At 41.4% G+C, this 12457-nt stretch overlaps 1 protein-coding gene across 1 annotated transcript; it reads left to right on the top strand.

Moving 5' to 3' along the window:
- The first annotated feature begins 104 nt into the window (after positions 1–104).
- Positions 105–12064, top strand: LOC129176972 (electrogenic aspartate/glutamate antiporter SLC25A12, mitochondrial-like). Its single transcript, XM_054767597.1, has 18 exons — positions 105–210; positions 863–916; positions 2603–2748; positions 3066–3181; positions 3516–3655; positions 4792–4938; positions 5150–5288; positions 5384–5477; positions 5749–5833; positions 6754–6835; positions 6942–7100; positions 7245–7297; positions 7388–7468; positions 8349–8489; positions 8557–8695; positions 10663–10821; positions 10899–10989; positions 11091–12064. The coding sequence occupies exons 1-18, from the start codon at positions 199–201 to the stop codon at positions 11296–11298; spliced, it is 2046 nt and encodes a 681-aa protein (XP_054623572.1). The 5' UTR covers positions 105–198; the 3' UTR covers positions 11299–12064.
- Positions 12065–12457: the final 393 nt, after the last annotated feature.

The following is a 12457-nucleotide window of genomic DNA, read 5'->3' on the forward strand; positions in this document are numbered from 1 at the left end:
GAAGTCATTGTCTTGGGAGAGCAACACCACGCATTAATGTTTTTTTTGATAACTTATGGATAAATACTTTCGACTTTTTTTGTGGTTCCTCACTGTTGAACTCCATTTCACCCGTGGGCGTGAACCGTGGCGATGCTGTCTACCACTCTGCCTTCCTCCTCCCTCCCTCTAGCCCACTGTACGTGACGTCAAACCAGCATGGCGGTCAAGGTGACTTCGGCATCGTTCTCTTAGTGATTTTCAACGCTTACTTTGTCTTTCCCGTTGGTGTTTTGCGCGTTTAAATGAGTGGGAACAGCCGACGCGAGTGTATGTATTTCTACACCGGCATGGCGGTCGCCAGGAAGGCCGTCGTGCTGCTCGGAGCTTGTAGCATCACTGGGGCTAGCTGACGCCCGGCGGCTGCTGGCCTTGATGAAACGACCAATAAGCTTGGGGATAGCTTCGTAATGCTACCCAGCTGTCATTATTCCATACTTTCTTTCCGACTACAGCCCACGTCTTTCCCCTTTTTACTCACTTTATTTAATTTCATGCGAGTGTTTTTTTTTTTTGACCTTGTAACGGTTCGCGTCCTTTTCGTGTGAGGAGTTTTGTGTTAGCTTGTTAGCTTGTCGTTGCTGGGGTTTGGTGTAAATGTTCGACGTGGAATCCTTTGTGGTCTATTTATGACAGCTGTCACTCTTCTTCTGTTGGATACCACTTTAGTTTTACGTGGATAAACGTACACGTAGCTGGCAGCTGCTCATCTGTCCTACAGCAATTTTAAAGGACACATGAATTTGCCATAGAAGTCAATGGAGGAGGGATGTGCAAACAACCCCTTATCCTAAACCAACTTTAACAACCTGTTCTTTTTTAGGTGCAATCTACCAAACGTGGGGATCCAAGTGAGCTGAAAACAATCTTCCAGAAGGTGAGCATTTCACACATTTCATTTTAAAAGTTGTATCTGTGTAAAGTGAGTACCCCAGTCTGATTTGGCATGCTGGGTGATCTGGGAAGGTTGTGTCACAAGGTTTAAATTACACTGTTAGACACAGTTAAACACCAAGAACCAGCTGCTGCTTTGCTTTATGTGGGAAATGAAACTCTTAATAACCTAAATTTGACACAAAATAGTCATTCATAAGTTGCGTGATTGGTAAAGCTTGTGTGTTTTATGTTTTTTTCCAACTGCCAATGTGAGGTTAAAATCTGAAAGTGGTGTTGTGAGCTTTACGAGCACAAACAAGGAAGTATGTAGCCTTGTACGCTCTGGATCACACCGCTGATCATAAGTATTACAAATCAGAGACGTTACTTCAGGATTGCACTCCTTGTAAGAACATAAACTGTACTGGGTTATCACAGTGAGTGGTTAACCTTTACCTTGCTCTCCTGTTCTCTGTATGGCCAGTGTGTAACACTTGCATGACAACGCTGCTCTTGGTGTTCGAACACACATAGGTCAAAATAGCACACAAGCTGAAGCCGTAAAAAACATTTGTCGGGTGAGTGTTGGTCAGACATGTCACGCCACATCTTCAGAATTTGTCGTCGTGCAGCAGGTGATGCTTTTGCACTCTTAATAGTTTTGATAAGAAAGCTGGCACAGTTCTATAGTGAAACATCTACCCACGGTAATAAACAGGATCAAGTTTATTGCCATTTGCATTCAAGTGAATCAGGAATGTCGTCTTGTAGGTCCACCGCTAAGTTTCACGCCGACAACTGTTGTTACGATACAGTCAGGGTTTTTTACATGCCATCTTTTACACAAATCCTGCAAAAGTAGTCATAACAGGAGCTACAGGAGTAGCGTTTTTATGCTAAACCCTTGCCCAAAAATTTGACACACTTTCTTTTCACATGGCTGCATCTTTCCAGGTATGTGTGACAGGAAGAAAATCTCTGACTGCCTTGAGGAGAAGTCATTTGGTGGCACTTGTTAGCTAGCATGTAGACATTTCACTCCCTGTTTTTCTCAGACTGTGTTTTAGTGGAAAAAATAGTTTTTCTACTCTGATCAATATGTTACATAAATGGAGAAGCGATGTTAAGATTAGTGTTGATGCTGTCAGAGCAGCAGTTTTATCAGAACTAGACATTTATGGTATGGTTTATTTGTTTCAGAGAGGCTTAACAACTTACATTAATGAATATCATGTGGTATTATTTGCACAGTTCAACATATCCAAAAGGGAGGGGGAGTATTCATGTATTAAAAGAAGAGCAATCAATACTTTGCATCTTCACTGACTGCTTGTCATGATGCATTTTACCCTTGTGCTTGTTTGTATTAATGTGACCAACAGAACATTCGTCCAGTCACCTTCAAGCGCCTGCCATTTTTCAAACAGCTTCTGTTAACTCCTCCTTACCTGGGTTTGTGAAACAAACGTGGACATTCAGAGTGTTGCAAAGGAAAACTGCGGGGATTACCGAGGCTGTTGATAACACGTCATGTAAAGTGACGCTCATGAGACAGATTAACATGGTTATGTAATAGTGCACACAACATTTAAAAGTTACGTGAATGTTTGTTTGGTGACTGGACCAGAAGGAAAGTAATCTAACAGACCTCCTATCACTTCATTATACCTGTCTGTTTCCCACTTAGTATGCCAGCGAAGTGGACAAGGATGGAGACAGGTTCATGACCCCAGCAGACTTTGTCCAGAAGTATCTCGGCCTGCAAACACAGATTCACCACAACCCCAAAACCGTACAGCTGCTGGCTGCTGTGGCCGACACGACGAAGGATGGGTGTGTGCCCGCACAGTCTTAAGCATCGCTAAGTGGTGTTTATTGAGGTTCCCCTGATAAGCACTTGCTACTACTATGTTGTATAGATAAGATAGAACACTTGGTATGCATGCAATCATACATGCAGAAATAACACACAGTCTATTTAAGTAGTTGTTATAATGTAATTAATTAATCAGCACTCCAAGATACAGGTGGATTTAATTTGTTTCCACAAGCTCTTATCTTTGCTTAAGTTTAAGTTTACTGCTGTACTGTTTGAGTGTGTGACATGTAATTAATTATGTATAATTATTTTTCTCCAACGTCTTTGGCAGGCTGATCTCATTCCAGGAGTTTCTGGCCTTTGAATCCGTGTTGTGTGCACCTGACGCTCTCTTCATTGTTGCCTTCCAGCTATTTGACAAGACTGGAACTGGAGACATTTCCTTTGGTATGTTCCATTGTTGTTTTTGTGGCCCGGCTTAAGGCTGCAGTCATGTGATTGCAGTTGATCCAAAAAGACATTAAACTGTGAGAAGCTTGCACTGGTTCACAACTCGTGTCCAGTGTGTTTGTGTTCTCTGTCATGGGAGCACCTTTACGTGTTTTCATGCAAGCCACTGCTGAAATGGAATGTCCCAATTATAAACTCCATTATTTCTCTTTTTGACTCATTGCACATGGATGGACTTAACTGTTTCCGCTTTCTTGCCAAAATCCAAACACGATGCTTTGTGCTACTGTGACTTTAGATTCATTTTTTTATGCATGTATTTATGCTTCAGAGAATGTGCGAGATATTTTCAGCCAGACCACAGTGCACCATCACATTCCCTTCAACTGGGACTGTGAGTTCATCCATCTGCATTTTGGGCGCGACCGCAAGAAACGTCTCAACTACCTCGAGTTCACCCAGTTTCTACAGGTATTGTTGCTTACACAAACACACTCATTTTTGCCACTGCTTTTATCTGGAAGGCTGGAAGACGCACCTACTTCACCCTTAAGAAGTTCTTTAAATACTAGTAACACGACTAATACTAATACTACACTGAAAATATCAGATATTTATCAATATATATCAATATCAGACCTAAGTCCGAGTCATGGATGTCAAAGTCCAAGTCGAGATGCAAGTCTTTGATGACATTGCCAAGTCGATTTCCAAAGTCATCAAAATTCTGACTGGAGTTTGACTTGAGTCGCGTGACTGGAATCCACACCTCTTCCTCAGCCTGAAATACAGTATACGTGTCAGATTATTATATAATTAGAAATAGATAATTATGTTTTGGGGGTGTTAACCCTTTAAAGGCCAGTATGTTTACATAAATCTATTGTTTTTGTATAATAAAAAAAACTTACGATTGTAGTAGCAAGGCACCCTTGCAGAAAACAGTAAAGGTGTGAAATTTTTCTGCATGCTTTTAATAGTGAAAAAATTACACGTTACATATGTTTACATATGTTTTGCCTAAATTAAGCATTTTAAGCATATAAATGGCTAAATGAATTAAAATATAAATATCAGGGATTCAGAAAACGCAAAGACAGTGACGTAGTATTCTACACTAGCCTGTAGGTATCAGTAATGGTACTGTACTGTTAGTTCATGTCTTCAACATTCTAATAATGTTAGAATTGTATTTAGGAGGTTGTAAACAGGTTTTTATGCTCTAACTATGAAAATATTCCATTATAAATAAGGAATCCTCCTTAGTGGAAATTCACTTTACTTTAGTCCAAATTGAAATCTTAACATAAAGATTGGAGTAGTTTATGTTTAGATAAATGTAACGTAAACAAAATGCATTTTAAATGGACACTTTTTGTTGTTCAGAATAAATGTGTTGATTTTTATTTGCCATTTACTAACTTACAATACCTACCTAATAATTTAAAGAACATCCTTTGGCAAATTTGACTTATTTTCATTAAATACAACCAAAATGTTTGGGGAAAAAAAGTGGCACAAAATGCACATCCCTAGGATATCTAAGGTTAAAACTTGTGTTGCCGCTATATTTTTACCCCCTTCTGTGTGGTGTCATGTTCTTGTAGGAGCTGCAGTTGGAACACGCACGGCAGGCTTTTGCCCAGAAGGACAAAGGCAAGAATGGCGTCATCTCCGCCTTGGACTTCAGTGACATTATGGCCACCATTAGGCACCACATGCTCACCCCCTTTGTGGAGGAGAACCTTGTCTCAGTGAGTTTTTTGTGTATTAAAGCGCTCTAAGGCCACAGAGCGAAACAACTTTTTATTTTTACCACATCAGTCATATAACTCCATTCTCCTCACATGTGTGTCATTAGCATAACGCAGCTCAGTATTAGCAAGACTTGTGCAGTTGCACTCTTGCTGATAATAATTGTGTATTTATTATTTAATGTATATATGCATGTCTTTCTCCTTGCAGGCAGCAGGAGGCAGCACCTCTCACTTAGTCAGCTTCTCTTACTTCAACGCCTTTAACTCCCTGCTTAACAACATGGAACTGATACGCAAGATCTACAGTACACTGGCTGGTTCATGGAATGACACACTGGTCACCAAAGGTATGCGCAGTTTGTGTTTACTTGTCTATTTGCAACCATGTGGAATCTTTCATCGGAAATCTGTTTACAATTTTATCTTATCTGGCCTCACGCAGAGGAGTTTGTTCATGCAGCCAACAAGTTTGGTCAAATCACGCCAATGGAAATTGACATCCTCTACCAGTTATCAGGACTGCACTCCCCCTCAGGGTAAACACACTTGTATATCTTTAAAAATAAACAACTGGGGTCAGTGCAACACGTCTTTTATCAGTTTAAACATGGTTATCATCTCTGATAGGCAACAGGAAGACTTTTTTTTTTCTGCAAAAAGAAAACTGTCATGCTGTTGAAAACCAATCTTTCCTCATTTACCACACCTATGTAAAGAAAACAGTTGAAGCAGCACTTTTCAGTGAATACTGTATGATCAATGTCAGACATGGCCGCTCTCAGCAGTGGGTTTTGTACTGTTTGTCAGGCGCCTGAACCTGGCTGACATTGAGAGAATAGCGCCATTAGAAGAGGGCAGTCTTCCTTATAACCTGGCTGAAACCCAAAAACAGGTAACACATTCTCTCTTTTACAATGTATACACACACACACACAGACCATATTTCCTCATATTGCAGCCGGGTCCTTTTATTTACTCAACAATGGGCATCTCTTTAGGGAACAGCATTTATTGAGGGGATGTTATTATCTGTAGTACATATTGGTGTTCTTTTATACTTATAAATGTAGGTTCTTAATTAAAATAAAATATTAGTGTCCAATACGTATAAAATATAACTGCTTTGACAGCATACTGCTTTTGTGTGAGTACCTGCCACGGACATAAACTTGAATACTAACAGTTTTGAGTGACAGACAGTTATTTTATTTGTGCCGAACGAAAATTTATAAAAAATGTTATGCAGATGAATTTGTAATAGGGAAAAATATAAACACATTTTTTGTACAATCTGTTCTTTTAAACCAGTATTGGTAACATATGCTAGCCAGAGGTGGTAAATTGGAGTCAGTTGCATACAGTCCCTTTTTCTAATCCCTAATTCTTTTCAGGTCAGTGTTGAAGGGAAATTTACAAACATTTAGTTCGCATTCTCTAGCGCAAACTTCATCTTTACAGATGCCACGTCTGCTCTGCAGGCTGTGTAAACTGCGGTCTGTCACAGCAGTGTTGTCAGTCGTAATGTATGTAATTACACACATCTAGTGACCACATGTTCTATATAAAAAATAAAAAAAAACCTGCACATGCAGTGCGGCCGCCACCGTCTTGACCAGAATATAAGATGACCCCAAATCTCTACACCCCAAATATAAGGTGACCTGTCTTTTTCTGACTTTTTTCCCATTCGGGTGAAAATGATTAATTGTTCTGTTGCATGATGCATCCAGCAATTAATTATGTTGCACTGTCTATCAGGGCAGAGGCCTATAACAATATCATCTTCTGGTCCAATTTTGCTTCCTCCATCAGACTCATGGGGACAGTTCTAGACCCATTTGGCTTCAAGTTGCAGAATCTGCATACAGGTTTACTTTGGGCTCCATTGCTGGAGGTAAGTGCAAGAAGTCTTTTCTTTTTTTTTTTTTACCCTGTAAGCCAACAATACAGCATACTATAAAGAAAGACTCTTCAGTCCGAACTTGTGCATCTTTGCGAAGCCACGGGAGCAACAGCTGTGTACCCTATCGACTTGGTGAAGACCCGAATGCAGAACCAGAGGTCCACAGGTTCTTTTGTGGGGGAGCTGATGTACAAGAACAGCTTTGACTGTGCTAAGAAGGTGCTTCGCTATGAAGGATTCTTTGGCTTCTACAGAGGTATGCTGCATGAAAGTCCACCTGCTTCCTAACTTGAACTGTTCACTTCTTGATCCCATCTGCCATAGATAAAACAAACATGTCCGTGATATAATAGACCGCATGTATTACTCCTGTTACACATTCACCTATGATGCCCCACAGGTCTGGTTCCTCAGCTCATTGGTGTGGCACCTGAGAAGGCTATCAAACTCACTGTAAGTTCCTCCCCTCCATGAACGCCCAATAACATAGCATCAGAAAAACTAGACAATCACACCGACTTTCTTTGTGCTTGTGCTTCACAGGTGAATGACTTTGTACGAGACAAGTTCACGGACAAGGACAATTCTATTCCTTTGGTCGCAGAGATTCTGGCTGGTGGCTGTGTGAGTATCAGTCGTCTCTCGCCACTTCGCAGTTTGAGTTTTGTGACTTCACTCTATCACGGTTTTTCATACATACTGTAAGTTCCGGTGTATAAGCCACCCCCTTCTAAATTTAGAGGAAAAAACAGATCTGTACATATACTGTATAAGCCGCACTGGTGTATATAAAATGGCACATTGTGGCACGCACGAGTCTGTGAGGACCCGCCACCTCTTTATGTGGTAAGAGCCAATCATGAGCTATGAACAAACACACGACGAGCTTGTCAACCTATTGGAAGTTGCAGGAGGTCATTACTCAATATTTAGTTTAGTGTTTAGACAAAGCCAAAGCCAAATATGTGTGCATATTGTCCTTATTGTTGTCCTTATTCCTTTCGAGATTTTGTGCCAGGAGCACCAACCTGTCAACTGCATCAGGCTTAGCAAATGTCTGTCTGACTTGTTTGTACATTTGTGGTAGAGCTTCTTATGCTAAATAATTGCAACTGTAAAGCTCGCTGGGGTCGGAGGGGGGACACCCCTTTAGGAATAGCACACCACTTTGCACTTTTCCTTTCATGAGAAACGCAACAGGAAAAAGAACCAAGCAGTGAGATTTGTGTTGTGGCAGCTTCAGACTTGTACTGGAGTTTGTGCCAAGTTTTAATGTGTTGAAAAAGATTGTAGGACTTCTGCATTTCAGTCACTTTTTCGAAGTACCTCCAAATTACTGAGCCACTGCTTTTTCTTTTCTGACTCGTTCCTCCACTGCAGACCTCGCTTCCTTCATGTTTATTGATGACTGAGCGTGGGGCTTCTGTTCCTCCTCTCTCCTCCTTCATGCACGGAGGAGGGTGGGGCAGGCCCTAACGGTAACTTCTTCTCCTTGTTCATAAAGGCTGGAGGTTCCCAGGTGATTTTTACCAACCCTCTAGAGATAGTGAAGATTCGCCTGCAGGTGGCAGGCGAGATTACTACGGGACCTCGAGTGAGCGCACTCAGTGTGGTGCGAGACTTGGGCTTCTTTGGTCTCTACAAGGTAACATGTCAGCCTCATATTCAGTCTTTGGTGCCTCTTAAACCCATACTTGATTGCATGTTTCTAGGGAGCAAAGGCTTGTTTCCTGAGAGACATTCCCTTCTCCGCCATCTATTTCCCCGCCTACGCCCACCTCAAGTCCGCGATGGCTGACGAGCAAGGTCGGCTCGGCCCCTTGCAGCTTCTCACTGCTGGAGCCATTGCAGGTAACATCAGGCTACAATTCAGAGAAGTCATAGATTTAATTAGTTAAACACTTGATTCATTTATTAAAACCTGTTGTCCACTATTTTGGCCACAAGTGGGCACAGAAAAGCGTATAATGTTGTGAATCATGTATAAAGCAAAGATGGTAAAATGTCTTTATCTAAAAGAGGAGACCAGACAAACAGCGTTTTAAGTGCTTTTTATCAAAACATGACATGTTGGATGCCGAATAAAAATTTAATTCGTCAAATCCTGATGTCATACAAACAATCAAGGACTAGCGAAATTAATGCGTGGCATTATGTACTGTATATTTGTCGCTCTATCCCAACATAAGCTCCTTTTTGCATTCATGGTCGTCAGTACATGTAGCTTCTTAACAAAGCCCAACGTCCGCTTTCACAAGGCTTTCAAATCATGTGTTCATGTCATGATATTTCAGCAAACGTCAAGGCAACAACTGTTCTATTTCATTTCAGGGAACCTGTAACCACGTGACTACAACCCTTGGATTACAGGTTCATTTTCATTCATAGAACTGTGTTTACATCTGTAAACTCTTGTTTACTGACACAGTTGTTATCAGTTTGAGCCTATCCATGTGCTTCTCCAATGGAAAAACTCCATACACATGAGCAGGGAGCTTAATGTCATCTACCGTCTTTTGGCTTTTGATGTAACTACAGTTTTGTACTCATCACAAGCTTTCCACCAAGATCTTGCTCACCTATGTAGTAAATACAGAGGCTTAAACAACATTTTTAAATTTGTTTGAACATATTTTTCCCTGACATACAAGCAGTACAGTATTGTTAGCAAGCAGGCCGCACAGTCAGGAGATGTGGAGGATCTGGGTTGGTAACCCTGTGCTTGTGTGGGTTTTCTCCAAGTACTCCGGCTTCCTCCCACATTCCAAAAATATGCATGTTAGGTTAATTAGCGACTAAATTGTCCATAGGTATGATTGTGAGTGTAAATGGTTGTCCATATGTGCCCTGCGATTGGCTGATGACCAGTCCAGGTTGTACCCTGCCTCTCGTCCAAAGTCAGCCAAAATTGTGCATTTTGAGCAGATAACTATGTAGCTATTCTTGCTTTGTTATTCAGGCAGCCCAAACCTTTTTTAAAAAAACATCTGGCAGTAAATATGGAACCTTGGTTAGCATCCGCCCCAGTTAGCCTATTTTTTGATTAACGTCGAAAATGTACGCCACAATTTTTACCTCGGTTTGCATACATTCTCCACGCCTCTTGTCGTGTTATTAATACACTGCGTGAGTCCAACTGTCTTCTTAATGTATTTTTTTTATCAAAACGTCCTTCCTTGTCAACCTCCATTAGCTAGCTAGCAAAATGACTACCAGAACCGGAAGTCAGCTACGTCACGTCGCCAGTCTATGATGTCATCAGCATTTGACTCTCAAAAATATTAACACAAAAGACGTTTTCATAGTTTTACAGTTACAGTTTTACATGCATAAAACAATTCTAAATGCCTGTAAATGACAAATGAAAGGGATAAGTGAACATTTAAGGTTACCTTTTTATGCCATTGAAGACGTTCCCAAAGACACGATGTGCCAGTGAGATCAACACAGACACCCTTTTGTTTTAGATTGACATAAGTTTATTATTAACGTTATTTCTTATGAGAAAAATTGGTTTGGTTAGCGTCCATTTCGGTTAGGTTCCACTGTAGGTTCAATGATATTTGTATCCGATTGGCATCAATCTGGATTTTCGGTTTTTGGTCAAAAGATGGGAGGGTTTGGTGAAACTTTAATTTAACAACATCCTGACATGAATCAGCTGTTTTTATTGAGTTCACTTCAATCCAGATGTCTCCCAAGACACATTGTGGTTGTCTATGACTGTGCATTTCTACTGAATTCTTTATGTTAACACTTAGTTGGATTCAATGTGGATGAATGACTTGGTAATCATCTCTTGTGGCTCTATTTCCCAGGTATCCCTGCAGCCTCGCTGGTGACACCCGCTGACGTGATCAAGACTCGTCTGCAAGTGGCAGCCCGGGCGGGACAGACCACCTACTCGGGCGTCATCGATTGCTTCAGGAAGATCATGCGGGAGGAAGGATTCAGAGCTCTGTGGAAGGGAGCAGGAGGTGTGTTGTTGTATTTGTGCTCAATAACAAACATTTAAAAAATGTATGTGATACAAAGAGTGTCTTTTGCCTTGTAGCTCGTATGTGCCGGTCCTCTCCACAGTTTGGCGTGACTCTAGTGACATATGAACTCTTACAGAGGTGGTTCTATGTTGACTTCGGAGGACAGTAAGTTATTATTATTTTTTTTTTAATCCAGCTAACACATTTATGGTTTTATGTAACTAGAAAATCAAACATGGCCTTGTTCATGTGCTGCCCCTGTGTAGTCGTCCTTCAGGATCCGATCCTACTCCCAAGTCCCGCATCTCGGAGCTTCCTCCCATCAACGCTGATCACGTCGGAGGCTACCGTCTGGCCGCCGCCACCTTCGCAGGAGTGGAGAACAAATTTGGCCTCCACCTGCCCAAATTTAAGTCTTCCGGCGTGATGTCCATTCACCACCCAGAGCCCGCCACTCCTGCTCAGGCCCCTTAGGAGCTCTGAGCATTTCATATCACTTCTCCATCCCAGTCATCCTCCTCCAGGAGTCGGCACGTAGATATTTACACCAACTAAAACACAAGTTTCACTGCAAGCCCCAGGTCAGTGAGGTTGGGTAGTACATTCAAGAACAAAGCTCTGCCTGCCGCCCTCTCCTGGATGAAGGTGGCGTGGTCCTCAGCCAATCGTGGATCAGGAAAGCTTGCTGCAGCTGGTCACCATGCAGACTGCAGCAGTGCTTCTATCTTCTCTTGGAGTCTTCATCATACACTCCAGAATTCATATAAAGCAGCCTTATGCACTCATATGTCATACGTAGATCACATTATGATTTTTGTTGAGGGTTTTTTGTCTGATACTCTTTGTGAGTAGACCTCAGGCACAGAAAGCGATAGCTTCATAGTCGTGTGTTTTGCGTGGAGCGTCTCTCACAGGAGGAGGAATACTGTACATATTGTAAAACTGCGCTGAGGCGTCTAAGAAAATGTTACAAAGCGCTGTAACATGCAGTATGCATCAAGTAGTACTGTACATATTGTACAACTGTGCTGAGACAGAGACGTTTTGACGGGACATCCAGTATGAATCGTGTAGTTACTGTACTGTTACAGCAAGAATCCAGCTTACTGGTGTACAGAACTTTTTGTTCATGTTTGCTTTGTAAAACAAATTGGCGAGAAATTAGGTATTATTGAATTAAAAGCATATAAATGCTGTCGTTTTATTGAAATAAATCATCCATATGGTTTTAATTTTACAATTCCAGACTTCTGAGTTTTATTCCAATGAGGAAGTGCAGCCATCTTTTCCAACATATCCACAGTACAATGTATCTATGCAAAATACAACACAGCTCTCTCTGCCAGGTCTGCAACTGTGCATTCAAGTGGTGTTTCTCATTGTCAAGGAAGGAACCGCCAACATTTCAAGAATGCTCAATGAACGAGTCCCACTTCAAGGACTGTCATGCTTTTTGAGACTTTCCAAGGATGCATGTGTGTATCCTGGTGGGTGCTAAACTATCCAAACATGCACACCATAAGAAGGAAACAATCTGTGTTGAGGAGCAGGAGTCTGGAGACCATGACTGACATTTGACTTTTCATGTGGACAAGTGTTATAATGCATCACCATAATGAAATATTTCATTATA

Source organism: Dunckerocampus dactyliophorus, chromosome 2 (genome assembly GCF_027744805.1).
Source record: "Dunckerocampus dactyliophorus isolate RoL2022-P2 chromosome 2, RoL_Ddac_1.1, whole genome shotgun sequence".
NCBI lineage: Eukaryota > Metazoa > Chordata > Actinopteri > Syngnathiformes > Syngnathidae > Dunckerocampus > Dunckerocampus dactyliophorus.

Bases quoted from the DNA above. Each gene is read 5' to 3' on its own strand.
- LOC129176972 (XM_054767597.1), top strand. The intron at 5,289-5,383 runs GTATGCGCAGTT...GGCCTCACGCAG, and splicing joins TGACACACTGGTCACCAAAG to AGGAGTTTGTTCATGCAGCC. The intron at 7,101-7,244 runs GTATGCTGCATG...GATGCCCCACAG, and splicing joins ATTCTTTGGCTTCTACAGAG to GTCTGGTTCCTCAGCTCATT.